Source organism: Giraffa tippelskirchi, chromosome 7 (genome assembly GCF_054371585.1).
Source record: "Giraffa tippelskirchi isolate mGirTip1 chromosome 7, T2T-mGirTip1v1.2.pri, whole genome shotgun sequence".
Lineage (NCBI taxonomy): Eukaryota > Metazoa > Chordata > Mammalia > Artiodactyla > Giraffidae > Giraffa > Giraffa tippelskirchi.
The window spans coordinates 15,300,710-15,321,988 of record NC_137281.1 but is presented as its reverse complement, the minus strand read 5'-3'; the positions used below and the strand labels follow the sequence as shown (position 1 = coordinate 15,321,988).

General features: G+C 37.8%; 1 protein-coding gene and 1 pseudogene across 9 annotated transcripts; both read right to left on the bottom strand.

The window, feature by feature from the left end:
• Positions 1-624: 624 nt before the first annotated feature.
• Positions 625-20,214, bottom strand: LOC145515676 (uncharacterized). 8 transcript variants are annotated; one of them, XM_081516718.1, is made up of 6 exons: positions 20,145-20,214; positions 18,536-18,591; positions 17,279-17,474; positions 8,890-9,016; positions 4,809-4,874; positions 625-3,527 (listed from the first exon to the last, which is right to left on the bottom strand). In XM_081516718.1, exons 3-6 carry the CDS (start codon positions 17,354-17,356, stop codon positions 1,189-1,191), a joined length of 2,610 nt encoding a protein of 869 aa, XP_081372844.1. In that variant the 5' UTR covers positions 17,357-17,474; positions 18,536-18,591; positions 20,145-20,214; the 3' UTR covers positions 625-1,188. The 8 variants fall into 8 exon arrangements, with proteins under 8 accessions (XP_081372844.1, XP_081372847.1, XP_081372842.1 ...); XM_081516721.1 differs by having other exon boundaries at positions 4,782-4,874; positions 8,890-9,032; positions 20,145-20,198; XM_081516716.1 differs by having other exon boundaries at positions 4,782-4,874; positions 20,145-20,198.
• LOC145515762 (large ribosomal subunit protein uL24 pseudogene) lies at positions 10,919-11,408 on the bottom strand (annotated as a pseudogene). Its single transcript, XR_014060995.1, has one exon. The product of XR_014060995.1 is annotated as a large ribosomal subunit protein uL24 pseudogene (transcript).
• Positions 20,215-21,279: the final 1,065 nt, after the last annotated feature.

Sequence of the window (21,279 nt, the reverse complement as noted above, 5' to 3'; positions counted from 1 at the left end):
GGATGGAATTTTAAGTCAGACAGGCAGAGAAGGGAAGGGAAGGCCTCTGCAAAGAGATGCTGCTGGACGAAAGACACAAAGGAGTAAAGCACACAGATATAATGAGGAACTGTGCTCTTCGAAGAGGGCACTGTAAACGCAAAGGCCCTGAGGCAGGACCTAATGTGATGTGTTTGAGGGACATGGGGGAGAAGGTCCTTGTGGAGTGTATGGAATGAAGATGGATAGAAAGAAGACAGTGAAGGTAATGTTGAGGCTTGCTTTTATGAGTTAGTGATTTGTTATTGTCATTATAAAGGGCAAGTCATTAAGGAAGGCAAATGAGCTGGAAGAACAATGACAGCAAACGGGAGACTGAGGTGAACAGTTGACTGAGATGACCTGAACATTCTTACTTCAGAAGCTTTCCTGAAGGTAATGGGAACTCACAAGACATTATGCTGTTGGGTAATTAAGGGTCAGTAAGTCTGGGAGATAAGGGTAGTCAGCAGACATGGTGTTTAGCATGAATGGGCAGTCATAATGCAATTATAGCAGTCAGAAGACAATGTGCTGTATGGGAGTTGAAGACATCTACTGATAGCTAACGAGGGGTGCTAGAGGATAATGGGACAGTCAACTGTATACAAAAATAATTTTTCATTTATTGTGGCATCCTTTTCTTGATAAAAATATGCAATAGGGAATTGGATAGACAAGACCATGTTAGATTCAGCAGAAGAATGTCACCCAAAATTCTGTTAGACAATGTGTTCTGCAACAAACACCTCACAGAATTCAGGGCTTATCATTATCATATATATTATGTTGTTCTACCGTTCAGCTTACTGGCATGTTACTTATTCCACAGTAAACAGGGTTATCATTAACATGACTTCACATAATGTTTCCAGTGCAGAATTTGGTAACAGTGTTCCATTACAGTTTTCATGAGAAAAATTCCACTAATGTACCAAGTTGACAAAGTTCCTTCTCAGTGTAAATGCCTCAGGGTTTACTGAGGCTGTTGACAATGTGGGAAGGGGTCCTCTCTTTCAGGACCCTTTCAGAGGTCCTCTTCTGTATACTAATATGCGACATTCTGATGGAGCATTTCTACTTAAGATAATATGCATGTTTTCTGCTGCACGAAGTTCATAATATAAAATCAGATTTGATCTCACTGAGGTTTCTCTGAGACTGTTTCTCTCAAGTGTGAATACTCTGATGCACATTGAGCACTGACTTCTGAACGAAGCCTTTCCCACAGAAGACACACTTATAGGGTTTGTCTCCAGTGTGTGTTGTTTGGTGTTTATTCAAATTTGACCTGTCAGTGAAGGCTTTTCCACAATCTGCGCACACATAAGGCTTCTCTCCTGTATGAATTCGCTGATGCACTTGGAGCTGTGATTTCTTAGTAAATGATTTACCACAATCACTGCATTCATAAGGTTTCTCTCCAGTATGAATCCTATGGTGTATAATCAGTTCTGACTTTTGTCTGAAGGTCTTTCCACATTCAGAACAGATGTAGGGCTTCTCTCCAGTATGAGTTTTCTGGTGTTTACTGAGATTTGACCTGCCACTAAAGGCTTTCCCACATACAGCACACACATATGGTTTTTCTCCTGTGTGAATTGGTTGATGCACCAGGAGCTGAGATTTGGAGGTAAAGGATTTCCCACAATCACTGCATTCATAAGGTTTCTCCCCAGTATGAATTCTCTGATGAGTAATAAAGTTTGACTTCCGAATGAAGGCTCTCCCACACTCAGTGCACACATAGGGTTTCTCTCCTGTATGAATTTTCTGATGCACAATGAGTATTGACTTCTGGTTGAAGGCTTTCCCACATTCATGGCATTCATACTGCCTCTCTCCAGTGTGAATTTTCTGGTGTATATTGAGGTGTGACTTCTGGGTGAAGGCTTTTCCACAGGTACTGCATTCATAAGGTTTCTCCCCAGTATGAATTCTCTGATGTGTAATCAAGTCTGATCTTTGAGTGAAGGCCTTGCCACATTTAGGACATATATAGGATTTCTCTCCTGTATGAGTTTTCTGATGTGTAATGAGATTTGATCTGTTAGTGAATGCCTTCCCACATTTAGTGCAGGTATAGGGTTTCTCTCCTGTGTGAATTCGTTTATGCACGTGGAGTTGTGACTTGGAAGTAAAGGATTTCCCACAGTAACCACATTTATAAGGTTTCTCTCCTGTATGAATTATTTGATGGGCTATCAAGTGTGCCTTCTGGATGAAGGCTAGACCACATTTCATGCATATATATGATTTTTCTCCTGTATGAATTCTCTGATGCACTGTGAGTGCAGACTTCTGAGTGAAGGCTTTTCCACAATCACTGCATTCATAAGGTTTTTCTCCAGTGTGAATTCTCTGATGTATAATCAACTCTGACCTGTAGGTAAACGCCTTACCACATTCAGTACATATGGAAGATTTCTCTCTAATTTGAACTTTCTTATGTGCATTGAGGTTGGAATTACTGTTGAAAACCTTCCCATATTCGCTGCACATAGACAGTTTTATTCTTGTGTGAGTTCGTTGATGTACCTGCAGCTGTGACTTGGAAATGAAGGACTTCCCACAGTTACTGCATTTATATGGTTTTTCTCCAGTATGAATTCTTCGGTGTGCAATCAAGTGGGTCTTCTGGATGAAGGCCTGTCCACATTCAATACATATATAGGATCTCTCACCTGTATGAATTTTCTGATGCATCTTGAGTGTGGACTTCTGTGTGAATGCTTTCCCACAGTCACTGCATTCATGGTGTCTCTCTCCAGTATGAATTTTCTGATGTATACTAAGATCTGAGTTATAAGAGAAGCCTTTCCCACATTCACTGCATTCATAGAGTTTTTCTCCAGTATGAATTCTCTGATGCCTGAAAAGAGAAGATACTTGGAAAAAGGCTTTCCCACATTCACTGCACTTATAGGGCTTCTCTCGAGTATGAGTTCTCTGATGTGTGATAAATTCTGGCTCCTGTACAAAAGCCTTCCCACAGTCAATACATACATAGAGTTTTTCTCCTGTATGAACTTTCAGATGTACCTTGAGTTGTGAATTCTGGGTGAAGATATTTCCAAATTCAGCACATTCATAAGATTTCACCCCAGTATGAATTTTCTGATGTTGAGAGGGTACTTGTTTATAGCTGAGAATTTTTCCACATTGATTATGGTCCCGTAATTTCTCTTCTGTTGGAGTACACTCTTGTTTAGTATAGGAGGAAATTTTACCATATTCAATAATCTTATTAACGTTCTTTGATCCACTGTTTCTATTGTGATTGCATAAATCTAAATTACAGCTTAAAGCACTTCCAAATAAGTCACACTGATGATGAGGTCTCTTTGGGGAAGGAATGTTTTGGCTCACATCAATTATTTTTCTTATGCCCTTATATGCATAATCCCTCTGTATAGTCAATACTTTCTTGATGAAAGCCACATTTCTTAAAGATCTGTTTTCTCTCTGATGATAGCTCTCTATCTGGTCACCAATCTGCCACAATTCTTCTAGAATAGAATACAACAAAACGTCATTTGTACCATCACCTTCCCTCTCAACATAGAAAGTTTTTGAGGTTTGAAACCCAAAGTCTCCTTCTCAAAGGAGAATGATTTTAGCTCAAAGAACAGCTAGCAAAGGCAAGATGAGAGGCTCATATGGTTCATCCAAGTTGAACACAAAAGAGTGATGAGGGTGAATCAATGACTTAGTAGACTTGGTGACAGGGGTGATAGGAAACACTGTGGGATAGAATTCAGTTTATTTAGAGAATAAACTTTATGAACTCAATTCACTATGTGCAGAAGTGAAAAAAGGGCAAAGAATAAGATATAGAGCACAATAACATTTATATAAATTAATAATACATACCCCAAATCATTTCAAACTTTAAAAGACCATGTATGAACTGAAAAAATATCTTTCTATCATAAAAAACAATTGCCTGTGATGGGAAGTGAGATGAGTATGGGGGAAAGAAGAAAAAAAGAATAAATAGAAAAAAAAATAATAGAGAATTCTTACTCATACTGATGATGATAGTGCATCCTGAATGAAGACATGATCAAACTCAAACGTCATCATGTGAAGTACAGAAATAAAGCAATTTCAAAAATCAGTCAGCCAGGCAGAGAGTCCCCAGTCAGTATGAAGTCTCAAGAAATTTCAGAAGGAAAAGTCAGAAAGGTACTCCTAACAGTTAAGCGACAATGAGCCCTAAGTAATCAGCTGGATGAAAGACATAGGGAATGGGAAAGTGAGAAATATTAAGTCAGTGACTATGGAGAAAACAGGAAGAGAGCATGACTGGATATAAAGTTTAGAACCATCTCACAATAAGAAATGAGAGAGGACTAGGAGGAGTGGGAGTGTGTGACACATAAAGTTTTAAAGAAAGCAAATCCACAAACAGCTGAATACATAAAGAATGAATCTCAGACAATGGGGAAAGCAGAAAGAAAAGAGTGTTAGAGAAAGTGAGCATAACCAAGAAAAAAAGAAAATATTTAATGAGGCATATTAGCATGTGATCCAGAGGCCAAAAAGCCAAGGAAGAAAATAGTTAGAATTGACAAAGCATTTATGTCGAAGGCATTTAGTTACTTGAGAGGCCAATGTCAAGGGCTCTCAAGAAATTAAAAAAAAAAAATTAGAACCTTCCAGAAGAGTCATACAAATAGCAATTCAAAGATGTCAGCCTTTCTCAAGATGGCTGAGATTTACTCCCCTGTGTCCCATCAGTCTGGGTCACTCTCACTCACCTGGACAGCTCTGATATGGGCTCTCACCTTGCAATACCCATGGCTCCTTTCCTTGTTCCAACATGAAAACCTCGGTTTCAGGAACTTGATATCCTGTTCATGAGGAATAATAAAAGGTCTTGCTTGCTTGTGCCTGTGCTCAGTCATGTCAGACCCTTTGCGACCTCATGGACTGTAGCCCACCAGACTCCTCTGTCCATGGGATTCTCCAGGCAATAATACTGGAGTTGCCATTCCCTTCTCCAGGGGATCTTCCCAACCCAGGGATCAAACCAGGGTCTCCTGATTGCAGGCAGATTCTTTACCATCTAACAGGGAAGCCCACCGTAAAGTATACACAAATCTATTCTAAAAAGTTAAAATTTATCAAAATTTATGCACACAAAAACTTATAACTGTACATGGCACCATTCACAGTCCAGAGAAATGTAGACAAATGTAAAGATGCAATAGTAAATTATAATTGCATAAACTGTAGTACATCCTATACTGCTGTAATAATTTTGTAGCTACCTCCTATTGCTATTTCAGTAAGTTTAAGTGCTGTGAATATCCACTTAAAACATCCTAATCATCACTTCATGAGCAATTCCTCTCTCCAATAAATTGCATATAGCACTAAAAAGTAACCTCCCTGGGTTGTCATGTACTTTTTCATGTTCACTCAATACCATAAACCTTGAACAACATCATGGAATAATGATATTCCATATTCCTTGAATAATATCATGCTAAGTACCATTGTAAGAAAAAGTTGAATTGCTTGATTAAGGTCCAGCTAATTGTGTTTCAGTCCTTGGGGTCGCAAAGAGTTGGACACAACTGAGCGACTGAACTGAACTGAATTGTGTTTCTGAGCCCAATCAATAAAGTCTTGTTGTTCAATGAGGCTTTGTTTTTCAGGAAACTAACCATGTATCTCTGAGAACAAAGTACAGTTAATCCTTGAACAACAGAGCTTTGAACTACATGGGTCCACTCAAATGGATTTTATTGAAAATATTTTCCAAGCTAAAGCTGTGGTTGCCAGCCATTTCAAGATAAACAAACTCAGTATAAGGACCATTCTAAAAAGACAAAAATAAATTCATAAAGCATTGCTGTAGCTAAACCAGAAGATACAAAAACCTTGCACGTTTTAAGAAATACTTTTTTATCTTCTATTAAAAACGGAGTTTTGGGCTTCCCTGCATAGGAAAGTGGCTCAATGGTAAAGAATTTGCCGATCAGTGCAAGAAACACAGGTTCAGTCGCTGATCCTGGAAGATCCCACATGCTGTGGAGCAACTAAGCCTGTGTGCCACAACTACTGAGCCTGGGCCTGGGAGCCACAACTACTGAGCCCATGTGCTGCAACTACTGATGCCCTCTAGAGCACTACCAGAGCCCATGCTCTGCAACAAGAGAAGCCACCACAATGAGAAGTCTGCACACTGCAACTAGAGTAGCCCCAGCTCACCACAACTAGAGAAAAGCCTGCACAGCAACGACTCAGCACAGTCAAAAATAATTTTTTTTTAAATATAGTTTTTATGTGGGTTCAGAATTGCTATAAGAGAAGTATATCTAGAAACTCTAATACTATTTGAGAAAAAGCAAAGTAATTACATGATAAATTAAAGCAAACGGAAGGTGAAGGGCCTAAAGAGAGAGGATATAATCCCAATAAAGGATGGTTTGATAAATTTAGAAAGAGGTTTGGCTTTTAAAAAAGATAACAGGACAAGCAGCTTCTCGTGACCAAAAGGGAACACATGAGTTCTTAGATGCCTTTAAGAAAATCATTGAGGAGAAAGGATATTTGCCTGAATCAGTTTTTAATGCAGATTAAAGTGCTCTATTCTAGGGGCGGGGGGGGTGGGGTGGGTGGCGGGGGGGGGGTGGGGTGGGTGGGGGGGGGTGGGGTGGGTGGCGGGGGGGGTGGGGTGGGTGGCGGGGAAGCCACAAAAGAAGAAGTAAGCACCAGGAATTAAAACAGGAACTAAAATCCTAACTAATTCCCCTATCTTGTGTAAGTTGAGTTTATGATCAGGACAACCTTTCACTGTAAAGCTGCTAACCCCCAAGCCTTGAAGGGAAAAGATAAACATCAGCCACCAGTCTTTTGGCTGTAAAACAAAAAGGCCTGAACAGCAAGAAACTTCTTTCTGGATTGGTTCCACTGATGCTTGTCCCTTAAGTCAGGATGTACCTAGCCAGTAAGGGACTGCCTTTTAAAGTTCTTTTGATACTAGACAATGCCACTGGCCATCCAGAACCCCACGAGTTCAACACCAAAGGTGATAAAGTGGTCTACTTGTCCCCAAACACACATCTCTAATGTAGCCCCTAGATCAGGGGGTCACAAGGATCATTAAAGCTTATTACACATGATAGTCCACAGAAAGGAATGTCAATGCTATGGAAGAGAAGCTTGCCAGAACATCATGAAAGGTTGGAAGGATTACACCACTGAAGATGCCATTCTTGTTATAGAAAAAGTTATAAAAGTCATCAAGCCTGAACCATAAATTCCTGCCAGAGAAACTGTGTCCAGATGCTGTGCATGACTTAACAGGATTTACGGCAGAACCAATCAGGGAAATCATGAAAGACATTGTGAATAAGGCAAAAAAGGTGGAGGTGAAAGTGTGAAGGATTTGAAGATATGGATCTTAGAGAAACTCAAGAGCTAATAGACATCACACCACAGGCTTGGTAAATGTGAGGGCTTCTGAATCAGTGCCAGATGGTAGGAAACAGACATAAAATAAGCAGCGCCAGAGAACAAACTGACACGAGACAGTCTACCAGATGGGTTCCGCTTGCTTAAGACTGTTTCTGACTTCTTTTACCACATGGACCTTTCTATGATATGGGCACTGAAACTAAAGCAAACGGTGGAAGGATTGGTATGGTATAGAAGCATTTTTAGAGAAATGAAAAAGCGAAAAAGTTAAGACAGAAATTATGATATATTTCCATCAAGTTACACTGAGTGTGCCTGCTTCTCCAGCCTCAACTCTTCTACCTCCCCCACTTCTGTTGCTTCTGCCACCTCTGAGAGAGCAAAACCAATTTCTTTTCTTCCTCCTCCTCAGCCCACTTAATGTGAAGATGATGAAGACTTTCATGATGATCTACTTTCACCTAAAAAGTAGTAAATACTCATCGTGCTATACAGTTAATAAACTTATCTGTTGTATATGCATGTGTCTTCCTGTGAAGATCTATTGATAAGAACTGTATGAGGAGTTTTAGTTTCATCATTATCATTGCCTAAGTATTCATCATGTAGAACGTCATGCATAAGACCTGTACTGAGGTTGACAGACCATTCTTACATAGGCATAAGGTGAGTGATATTTAACATAAAATTAATAATGTGTTAGTTTTCTTACTGTTTTATAACTTTGCTTTCCAAGAATTGCATTACTGTAAGTGTGCCTCTTTTGTAATTGTTTTCTCTAGCTTCCTTTATTATAAGAATACAATATGTAATACATACAATATACAAAATATACATTGACTAATTATGTTATTGGTAACATAAATAAAACAGGTAAATAACATAAATAAATAAAACATACAATAAAATAAAATAAATAAATAAATAAAATAGGTAACATAAGCCCAATAGATAGGGATTCTCAGGTGGCTCAGACGGTAAAGAATCTGCCTGCAATGCAGGAGACCCAGGTTCGACCCCAGAAGATCCCCTGGAGAAGGGAATGGCTACCCACTCCAGTATTGTCTGGAGAATTCCATGGACTGAGGAGTCTGGCAGGCTGCAGTCCATGGAGTCGCAAAGAGTTGGACATGACTGAGGGACTAACACTTTCACATATTACTGGTAAGTCTTCCAGTCAACAGTAGGCTATTAGAAGTTAAATGTTTGGGAAGTCAAAAGTTACATGTAAATTTTCAACTGTGCAGGGGGTCTGCGCCCCAACCCCTGTGTTGTTCAAGAGTCAAGTATAATATTCACAGTGCCCAAAAGGGAAAAAGAATTCTGGACAAATAAGGGCAAAACCATCATATAAGTCAGATGTCTCATAGTATTCAGCACCTGAGAATAAGAACACTCTCAGTGGGGCCTTCCCCCAGACACCCAGGTAACTGTGCTTACCTATTGAGAGCAAGTGGCTACAGGTCTCCAGCATCACATCCCGGTACAGGTTTTTCTGATCAAGGTCCAATTGCTGCCACTCCTCTCTGCTGAAATCTACAGCCACGTCCCTGAAGGACACTGATCCCTGTAAAGGCACATTCCTGTTCAGCATGAATAGTTAGCTTTGGAAGATGGAGACACTTTATTTAGGAATATAGAACTTGAGTTTTGTAGTTACTAGTTTACCTTTTATAAAACCTCACCTCCCTCATTTCCCTAAAAATTTATTATGAAATTTTATACTGAAAATGTAAAACAATTATATAGGGAAAACCTATATGACTACCACTTATAGTCTATCACTAACATGTTACTCTACTTGCTTTTACCACATATTTACCCATCCATCAATCCATCTTACTTTTCTATCCATTTCAAAAACTATAGGTGCCAGTATATTTCCTTCTAAATACTTCAAAAAAGCAAATCATTAAGTAGAGTATAACATGTTTTTATCATTTTTTTAAGATAAGCCTTACATACAATGAAATGTACAAATTCTCAGAGTACCATTTGAAGTTTTGACAAATGCATATACTTGTATAGTTCAGGAACATTTAAAAAATAGTATTTCATACAGAGTGTGCATGTGTGTGTGCTAAGTCACTTCAGTCTATATAGAGTGTATATTAAATATCTAGTTCTACATAATATTTTATGGCAGAAAGAAGTCCAGTAAAGAATTTCTGCTATTGTTCTATACTATGATCAGTCAATTACTCACTTTTCGAAACTGAAGATTGAAATAGCCTCTCTTGCAGTTTTCTAGCAACTTGGTGAATAACCTAAAATATAATTTCTGAGCAATTTAGGCCAACCCATTATGCTAGTCCTGGAAACACAAAAATGAATTACTTATGTTTCTAATCTTCTAGCAACTTAAAAGACTAGGAAAATAAACAAGACCTATGTTTTAAAAAAAAGGAAGTCACAAATTCACTAAAGGGTTAAAAAGTGAATATCCATGTAGAAAACACTGAGGTCCCCAAAAAGGAAAAATACATTCTACATGAGGGTGTAAGTTTACATTAATTGAGGAATTTAAGTTAGAAAATGAGAAGTATAATACAGAATCAGGGGGTGAGGGAGGTCACTTCCCAGAAAAGACAAAACCAAAGGTGTGGAAATAGGAAAATACACGATGAGTTTGGAGAACAGCAAATAGCTCTATGTAAATGAAGAGAAGTCTGCATAACATGCCAGGAAGGTGGTTATGGGAAAAACAGTTTGCTCATAGAACAAGTATGAATTTTCCACTTTAAGTAAAGGTAATTAAGCTAATCAGATTTATATTAAAATTTTTTTGTATTGCAGAATAACCAAATAAATGATGAGGAATGGTTCCTTACAAAATACTTTCTGGCTAATAAATGAAGAAGTTAGGATAGAATCAGAATAACATCATTTCATAATTTGTAATGAAATAACAGATTTAGACAACAATCATTAAAGGTTGTTCAACTGTTTTCATGTGAAAGGCTGAAGAGAAGTTTAAAATGAATGAATGAGCTAAGAACATCTGCAATGAATCAACAATTTTAACATCATAAAAAGACATAACCAGGTATTATGTGCCTCCTGATATGATATATGAAGAAAAACACAACCTGAAACTCATTAAGCCTCTAGATCCAACAAATTATTCATACGTAAGGCTTCCTTGGTGCCTCAGGGGCAAAGAATCTGCCTGCAATGCAGGAGATGGGGGTTCACTCCCTGGGTTGGGAAGATTCCCTGGAGAAGGAAACAGCAACCCACTCCAGTATTCTTGCCAGGGAAATCCCATGGAGAGAGGAACCTGACAGGCTACAATCCATGGGGTCGCAGAGAGTCAGACACAACTTAGTGACTAAACAACAACAATGTGAAGTATAGAGGAAAATGTTCAACAATATCAAGACTAAAACATAAGCTAAATCCAGAAGGCAGCAAATGACCTGTTTCTTCAAAAAATAAATCACAAAAGAAAAAAATATGGAGGGGAATCTTTTTTTTTTTCCAACAGTTTTTAATGAAAGCTGTAGACAAGATGACTTTATTCCTGCATCTTCTCAATTGTTTCTTCCTTATATTTGCCCTTTTCCTTTCCTGCTTGGAGAGATTTGGCTTTACCTTCGAGGATGTTTTTGCGGTCTTTGTCCAGTTTTAGTCTGGTGATAACCACCACCTTGCTGGGGTGAATGCCCACATGGACACTTGTGCCATTAGCCTTCTCCCGCTGCACTCGTTCAGTGCAGATGACGTATTTCTTCCTGTAAACCTGGACCCACTTTGCCAATTTGCTGCCCTTTGTAGTGCCCTCGTACAACCTGAACTTCATCATCCTTCTGGATGGGCATGGATTGAACGTTGTACTTCTGTCTTAGCTTTTTAGAAAGAAGAGAAGACATAATTTTCCTCTGAATGTGGGAAGGTGCATTGAAATGCCTTTTTCGATTCTTGCTTTGGTCAGAAGTCACAGAGGGACTGAACTTCATTTAGGCTGCTGGTGCTTCAGTGATGGCCACAGAAGGGAAGAGGGGAATCTTTTCTTTATTAAAAGAGACTAAGAGAATTCCCTGGTGGTCCAATGGTTGGAAGCTGGAGCTTTCACTGACAAAATCCTGGGTTCAGTCCCTGGCTGGGATCTAGGATCCCACAAGCCTTGTGCTGTGCTCCCCAACTCCCCCCACAAAAAAAAGAGACTTCGGAGTCATACTAACCAAATGCAACTTACGGACCTTGTCTGGCTCTTAATTGAAGCAAACCAACATTAAAAAGATACTTATGGCATGTTTGTATGTATGTCTGTGTGCATGCTCAGTTGTGTCCAACTCTTTGCAACCCCATGGACTGTAGCCTGCCATGCTCCTCTGTCCATGGGATTTTCCAGGCAAGAATACTGGAGTGGGTTGCCATTTCCTCATCCAGGGGCTCTTAAGAGAAATTCAAATAAAAACTGTATATTAGATGATATCTAGAAATTACTGTCACTATGTTATAGGTGTGATAATGGCTTTATGGTTACATTAAACAAAAAGGAAAAAAAAGAATTCTCATATCTTAAGAGATATACATCAAAGTATTCACAGATAAATGGTTTTTGGAATTTACTTTAAAATAATCTGGCAGTTAGGGAGGAGGGTGACTTTAGTTAATATAAAAATGACAGAATATTGATGACTACTAAAGCTGAGTGATCACTATAATAGATACAAGGGTTCCTTATACTATTCTCTTTACTCTTGGATATGTTTACATTTTTTTTCATAATGAAATGGTTTTCTTTTTTTAAACATGATCATTTATATTTAAAAAATCTAGTCTGGAAATGCATAATTGAAGGAATGACTTATTTCCACTTGGAGTCATAAACACTTAAAAAGGGGATTATAGGGACTTGAACATCCCACACTCAGCAAATTGCAGAAATAACAGAGAGGGTATTATCAATGCTATAGAAAAGCAAACAACATCTAATCAATATTTATAGGATACTCCAACAAAAAAAAAAATACACATTCTTTTCAAGAACCCACAGAACAATGACCAAGACAGATCATATCCTAGGCTGTGAAACAAATCTCAACAAACTGGAAAAAACTGAAATAATGCAAAGCTGTTCTCTGAAAATAATGGAATCCAATTAAAAATCAGTAACAGAAAGACAACAGAAAAATCTCCAAAGGAATTATGTTACAAAATAATAACAAAAACTGAAAAGTCACAAACTATCTTGAAATCAATCAACACACTTCTAAATAAACTATGAGTCAAAGAGAAATCCTCAAAAGAAATTTAGAAAATACACAGAACTGAAAGAAAATGAAAAATACTACATATCAACTCATCTGATCTCTCATTACCATTAAGTGCTGTCCTTTTAAAATCTTTGTCATGCTGGGCAAAAATGGTAATGCATTATTATCTTTACAGTTATTTGATTACTAACTAAATCAAAATTTTTATGTTTATTGGCTGGTAAAAAATATGTAACATATCAAAATCTGTGAGATGCTGAAAGGAAAACTTACAGAAAAGGGGAAACACATAATCCAAATAAAAAATGGGCAGAGGATCTGAATAAGGCATTTTTCCACAGAAAATATACAGATTTCCAACGGATATATGAAAACATGCTCAACATCACTAATGATCAGGGAACTACAAGTTAAATTCACAATAAGATACCACCTTACACATGTTAGAATGGCTATTATCAAAAAAAACCCCACACACAAAAAAAACAAAAACAAAAAATACCACAAGAAATAACAAGTGTTGGCAAAGATGTGGAGAAAAGGGAATCCTTGTGCACTACTGGAAGAATGTAAACTGGTACAACCACTACGGAAAATACTATGGAAGTTCCTCAAAAAATTAGAAATATAACTGCCTTGTGAAAGTTAATAAATATCTTAACGGTTCTCAACACAAGAAAAACATCTGTAACTATGTGTGATGAAAACTAGATTTATTGTGGTGACCATTTCACAATATATACAAAGATTGAATAATGCTGTATACCTAAAACTAATGTGTGATATGTCAATTACATCAATTTAAAAAAAAAAAAGAAGGAAAGGGGAAAGTTCTTAAGTCAATAATCTAAATTCCTATCTCAAGAAAGTAGAAAAAGAAAAGCAAAATAAACCCAAAGCAAGCAGAAGGAAGAAAATAATAGAACATAGATATCAATGAAATTGAAAACAAATTTTTTTTTAAACTAGAGAAAAATCAATAATATACAATGTATTATTTGGGGAAAAAAATAAATAAAATTGCTAAATCTTGCTGACTGACCTAGTAATCAAGGATAAAAAGATACAAATCACCAATGTCAGGAATGAAATAGGACTATGATTACAGATCTGGCAGCCATTAAAGAAAAATAAGGGAATACAAAAATTCTATGCTGGTAAGAGGCAGCAATTTAGAAGAAATGGACCAACTCCTCAAAAACCGCAAACTACCGTAACTTACATTATGGCATAGATAAATTGATAACCCCACAACCATTCAATTAAAATCATAATTTAAAATCTCCTGAAAAAAAATCTCCAGGCCCAGATAGTTTTACTAGAGAGTTCTACTAAATTTTTAAAAAGCGTTAGTCTCATTTTTACATAATCCTATTCAGAAAGTAAAGGAGGAGGAAGCCCTTCTAATTAACCCCAACTAATTTTATGAAGTCAGTATTATTACCCCGATACCAAAACAGGACAAAGACAGTACCAAAAAGAAAACTACAGACCAGCATCTCTTTTATGAATTTAGATTCAAACATCCTAAACAAAATACTGGCAGACTGGATCCAGCAATGAATAAAAATAACCATGCACCACAATAAACTGGAATTTATGGAAGAATTCTCTGTATTATATTCTGCAATGCCGTTTGAATCTATAATTATTTTAAAACAAATAAAAGTTGAAAAAATATATTGAAGAAAGATTATTCTCATAAGAGAACATTCTGAAATGAGCAAAAGTGGAAAATAAGTCATGAAAACCACTGCATAATTCAGGTGGGAGAATACAAATTTCTTACTTACCTAAAGTAAGGCTGTAGTAAGGCTATAGAACAGATTGATATTAATTATTAAGGAGGTAAAATTGATACCAAGTGTGAAGATGAGATAATAGAACTCAAATAACTCTCAGTTATCAGTTTTGTGTTGCTATAGATTCTAAGGTCACAGATGAATTTAAGGACTAGAGGTGGAGGCTGGGGGTAGAAGACAAGAATAAATTTTGTACATATTGAGGTTTAGGTGATAAAACATACAAGGAGGGACACTAGGCAGATGGATACAGAGCTCGTACGGAGATGATGACTCAGTTGTACTAATACGTATAAAGCAGGTCACTGAATTCAGAGGAGGGAATAAGCATGCAGGGAGGACAGGACAGAGAAAGTATTAAAGATACTTGTGGTTTTTCATACCATGGGGCAACTAAGCTTGTGCACCACAACTACTGATGCCTGTGTGCTCTAGGGCCTGTGCTCTGCAACAGGAGAAGCCACCACAATGAGAAGGCGACACAACACAACTAGAGAAAGCCCTCTGGCAGCAATGAAGACCTAGCACAGTCAAAAATAAATAAATACAAAAAATTTTTTTAAAGATACTTTTGGCTTTTAATGTCTAAAATTATGATGTTTAAAAGCTATCTTTTTTTATTTCTTCATTTAACTGTCTTCAAAGATTCTAGTTTGCCTCTATGCGACGTGTTTATCCTGTTTAGGAGGCTTAAAACATTATCATTTCTTTGAAAATGTCCCCTATATACTTGAAAAGACTGTATATGCTCTAATCTTTCTCTTTCATACACTTGCATATTCACAACCTACTTCACACCATAACCCTGGCCCCTGAACTCTATGCCATCAATAATTAAACAGAATTATCAAGAAGATGTCATATCTGTGGCTTTGATTCCACACCAAATGAGCTTCTTATAAACAATCTGTCCAGGGGAAAAAAATCTCCTTACTTAAAGATAACAATAAAAATCTAATGTACAAAGATACTATAAGCAAAAAGAATGAAAGAATAAGGAGATTTAAAGGAACATGCTAGAAATAAGCTGCCACACAATTAAACACATTCACCATGAATTCAAGGAATTCACTAAAACAAGCAACAACTTAATTAAATAAATATGGATATAAGAGTCCAAGGAATAAATTCTGGAAAAACAGGTTAAGAAATTGTTATTTAATTGTTAAAAAAAAAATGGCAGATCTCAGTAAAGAAGGAAAAAGTAACACAGAAATGAAGTTTTCTCTGAAAGCAATAAAAACATTCTGTGAAAAATTGGCACAAAAAATGGCAAGAGCATTTTAAGACAAATGAGCGACATGAAATGGAAATAAGGACTCAAAGTAAAATGGAAAAAAAACAAAGTTTAATGAAAGACATCCAACAAACAAAAGAATTTGTGATGTAGTAGCACAGAACTCTAATCATTATTCACAGTACAAATAGATGTTATCTAAGAGATTAAAAGATTTAGTTTAAAAAGTTAATATGATAAAGGTGACACTAAGAGAACTAATCGAACAGAAAAGAATCCAAACCCTCCAAATTACCAGAATGACACAGAAACAAAAAACAAAAATACAGAGTAGGCAGTGAAAGATACAGGCAAAGAAGTGTAACATAAAAAGCATCTTTCCACTGCTGTACAGAGAAACACACAAAGACTCCAAAGGATGATAGTAAAAGGATTAGCAATAAGCATATCTGGATATGCCAACAGAAGAAAAATAAAGCCTCCATCTTAATATTAGACAGAGCTGAATTCTAGAGAAAAAATATTAGGTGAATTCCAGAAAAAAAAAAATAGGACACAATCAAAAATCAACTTGAGATGTTATTACTATCACTGCACCAAATTATATAGCATCAAAATTTATAAACAGAAACTACAGGCAAATGCAGACAGAAATATACTTATGATGGGAAACTTTAAATAATATCTCTCAGCTCCAGGAGATAAAATGGGAAAAATAAGCCACAGTATAAAAACCTCCTAACTGCATATTGATAACAAAAGTCTGTGGGAAACATTAAAGTAGTTATGTAACAGAAATATTAAAAATAAAATTTGCACATACACACAAAGTTAACAGTCCAAAAGCAGAATAAAATCAATGCAAATAAATCTCTCCAAAGGCACAATCCCACTCTTTTTTTTTTTTAAACCTGTGGCAAAAACAAATTTACTAAGAAGAGAAAGAACACCTCAAGAGAGAGGTGGGCCAAGCCAAGAGAGGCAATGGCCAATCTCAATATTATTAACAGAATTTTTAAAATAAAAGTCATAATACCTACAAGGGAAAATATAGTAAATGGTAATTAAAGATTTGATGGGAAAGTTAATATGTTCCTAGAAATACACCCATTTCATCTGCAATTTACATTTGATTTCTTTAAGATAAATTATTTCTCTAGATTATTTTTCCCTGGAGAAGGAAATGGCATCCCACTCCAGTACTCTTGCCTGGAGAATTCCATGGACAGAGGAGCCAGACAGGCTACAGTCTTTGGGATTGCAAAGAGTCAGACACGACTATGTGACTAACTTTCACTTAAACTTTTCACTTCTAGGTTATTTTTGAGCATCGTTTTGCTGTGAATAGTTAATACATTTGACTTCTGAATCTATATTTATAATTTTCAGTTCTTTTACTATCATTGACTGGTTGGGACATCAAGGTTACACAGTAAACAAAATGAAACAAATACCAAAAACAAGGTTGGGAATAACTTTAGGTATCATCTTTATCCAAAGCCTTGTTGTTAAGATCAAACTACTCCCAGAATGAATTTCCACCCGCTGGGATTCCTCCTCCTCCTCACCTCACATGAGCCACCACGTTCCTCTGGAGCCAGGCCCAGGGATTTCTGGGGAGAGGTCTGATTAGCCGGCATGGTCATGCTGGGTTCTCAACCTTTATTGTCTCAGCAAACTAAAGTTTGGTGGACATATAAACTCAAGCAGAGCCGCTGAAGAGTGGTGAGGTGAAGTCTGGAGGAAGATCCAGTCCAGAGGTTCCTGGAAAGATAATGTCCACATGGTCAGTCATCACATCAACATTTCCAGGGAACTCCAAGGTGTAGTTTCCTGAGCCAGATACCACAGAACAGTGGTTCTCAAACTTAAGTGTGCATTCGAATCACCTGGAGGGTCTGTTAAAATATTAATACAGTTAAAAATCTGCACACTCTACAGTTTCCAATTCAGCAGGTCTAGGATAGGGCCCATCTCAGACTATTCAGGTTGTTCTAACAAAATACCACCAACTGGGTAGCTTATAAACAACAGAAAGTTACTGCTCACAGTTCTGGAAGCTGGGAAGTCCAAGATCAAGGTGCCAGCATGATCATGTTTTGATGAAGGCACTCTTCCTGGTTCAAAGCCAGAACCTTCTAGCTGTGTCTTCACATGGTGGGAGGGGCTAGGGAGCCCTGTGGTGTCTCTTTTATATGGGCACTAATCCCATTCACCAGGGTTCTACTTTTATGACCTAATCATTCCCCAAAGGTCCCATCTTCTAACACCATAATTTTGGGTGTTTGGATTTTAACATCAATTTGGGAGGAACAAATATTCAGATCATAGCAGGGCCCCCAAATCTGCATTTCTAACTAGTACCCAGGTGATGCTAATATTGCTGTTTCAGGAACCACATTTTGAGAACTAGCGCTGTGGAGTACAGGCTTCCCAGTCAGCTCGTGGAAAAGAATCCGCCTGCCAATGCAGGAGACACAGGTTCAATCCCTGGGTCGGGACAATCCCTTGGAGGAGGAAATGGCAACCCATTTCCAGAATACTGGAGTATTCTTGCCTGGGAAATCCCATGGACAGAGGAGCCTGGTGGGCTACAGTCTGTGGGGTCACAGAGTCAGATGCAACTGAAAATACATGCACTCTGTGGAGAACAGAAAGTTTAAAAAATCCTGTGATAAGTTATTCACGGTAAAATATGGGAAAAAACATGAGATACAGAGTAACAGTACTAAAGATGTGAATTGCAGCTCAGCTATTTTTTGGCTATGAGAAAATGAAGAAGTTATTTTAGCTTTAGTTTCAAAAATAAGAATGAAAGTGCCTACCTCATAGAATTATGAAAATTAAATGAGATCGTGCTTGTAAAGTACTCAACACCTCCCTGGAACACAAGAAGCATCCAATAAATACCAGCAATTACCATGCACTATTAGATATTAAAACAATATAATCAAAGCAAGGAAAACAACAGACCAGATAATGATTTATGTATGTATTACTTAATGATTTATGTATGTGACATTCAACTGAATGTACACAAGACATTCATTGCATAAGCAGTGTTGATGTAACTGGCCATCCACCTGGAACAAAACAAACTAGATCCCCATCACACATTATACTTTAGATTGATTTCCAACAGGAATAAGTACTTTAAGTGTATACATTTTTTAAACCTCAAAGAATATTAAAGTGAACTTTAGGAGAATACATTTGTATAACATTCTGGTGGAGTAGGAGGGATCTTACTTATAAATATCTAACTTATAAATGAGCTCTAACTTAAAAATGAGAGAAAAGCCAGAAACTATAAAAGAAAAAACAAATATTTCTGATTATACGTTGATACACCTTAAAAACAAAAATGAAGATATATATATAAAATTTTTCAATATGTGATGACAGGTTATCCCTAATGGTAAAAAACAAAACAAAACAAAAACTAGCAATCAAATAGATTTTTTAAAAAGTGACAAAAGACATGAAAATTCACAGAAAAGGAGATTTAGATGGCCGACTGCATTAGAACAATTAGATATAATTTTTCCCTCAGAACTGTAAAAGCTTTTTTTAAAATGCTGGAAAGCATTTTGGAAAATGAGCTCTTTTATAAATTAGTGGTGGGTGCTTAAATGGCTATAGTATCTTTTGAGTTATTTATGTACAACTATTACTAAAAATACAAATAAGTGTTCCTAATAATAGTTTCAAATATACATACCAGAAACTGGCAGAAAGAAGGGCAAGAGGACAAATAACCTTTCCAATGTGAGTTTACTTGTCTCGGTAATTAATTAAGCAGAGAAAATAATATGGAAATCACTCGCTATGAAACAATATAATTATTAAAGAACACACGTTGCTTTTCCGTAAAAGATGTGTGACATTTATGAAAACTGACCCTGAACTGGGCCATAAGCAATTTTTACCCTTGAGCCTCACCCAGAGGCATTATTTGAAATAAGAATGCCCTTCTGAATAATTCACGGGTCAAAGAAAAAACTGAAATTCAAAGAAAGACAAAAACAAAAACCCAAACACTGAGATGTGAGCAATAAGGAAAATGCTTGTGAACGTTTAGAAAACAAGCTCATGACAGACCCCATGCTGACGCCCCAAGCCCTACCACTGACCACAGACTTCCATCACTGGGCCCAAAAATCCCAGTCACTCATCTCAAAGATACTCATCGTTGCCCAGAACCCCATCACTGAACTCTTTGATACCAATCAAGGGACGCCACAGACCCGACCCCCCACCACTGAAGCCGAAAACCATCATCACTAACTCCACGGAGGAGCCTTCCATCACTGACCTCACAGAACTCCTAATCAAGACCAACCAAAATCACCACAGATACCTCTCGGAAATAAAGTGCGAAAACGCTCCCCACACAAGCCGCAAAAAAAAAAAAAAAAAAAAAAAAAAAACCACCTCCGCGAGCCACTTCCGCTTCCAGTAGGCCCTCTAGCACCGCCCCTTACGGACGGTTGGCATCGCGCATGCTCCGAATTACTTTGACAGCCGCGTTCAGCAGGGCGAAGAGACGTTAAGAGACTTTGTGTAGTTTCCCTGGTGGGGGCGCTGTTGGGCAGAGAACATGGCTGCACCCAATGGTGCTTCTGCAAGCGGGCCGCCATCTTGGAAGTGTGTCCATTCCGTACACCGGAGAAATAGGGCTCGGTGGGTTTTTCGAGTGAGGCAAGAGTCTGGCGGGATACAGTCCATGCGGTCGCAAGAGTGGGTCATGACTTAGCGACTAAACAACAGCAAGGGTTTGCTACGGGGACAAGCCCTCAGGGAGTGTGGAGAGATCAGAATGGGAGTCCACCCCTGGATGAAATGACTTGACAGAGAAGTGTTAGAATGGGCAATCCGCTGAGGAAGGGTGGTACAGCCTTTAATACAAGAAAGCACTGGGGCAAACAGAGTTAGAAGTTAGAATATAGTCCTTAGCTCTCTGGTGGCTCAGATGGTAAAGAATCTGCCTGCAATGTAGGAGACCTGAGTTCGATTCCTGGATAGGGAAGATCCCCTGGAGAAGGGAGTAGCAACCCACACCAGTGTTCTTGCCTGGAGAATTCCATGGACAGAGAAGCCTAGCGGGCTGCAGTCCGTGGGGTTGCAAAGAGTCGCACACGACTGAGTGACTAACACAGGAAGGGCTGGTGGGGGGAATGGAGACTTGAATCCCCATTAATCTTCACTAGCCTTCACCTTAACAACCGCAAGGAAAACAATAGTAGGCAACAACAAAAAAATAATAATAGTTTTTAAGATGGTTGTGCATGCGTGCTAAGTCGCTTCTTTCGTGTCCAACTCTTTGTGACCCTATGGACTGCAGCCCACCAGGCTCCTCTGTTCATGGGATTCTCTAGGCAAGAACACTGGAGCGGACTGCCATGCCCTCCTCCAGGTTAAGATAGTCAATGTGTGGCTAAAAGTACTTAAGGAAAACTACGATTTTTATTTACTTGTAAATTAAAATCTAAGTAATAACAATGTCCTTACTGTATAAATGAAGCCTTAAGACCCATCTCTGACTCCTCCGTAACTTCTCTTATATGGA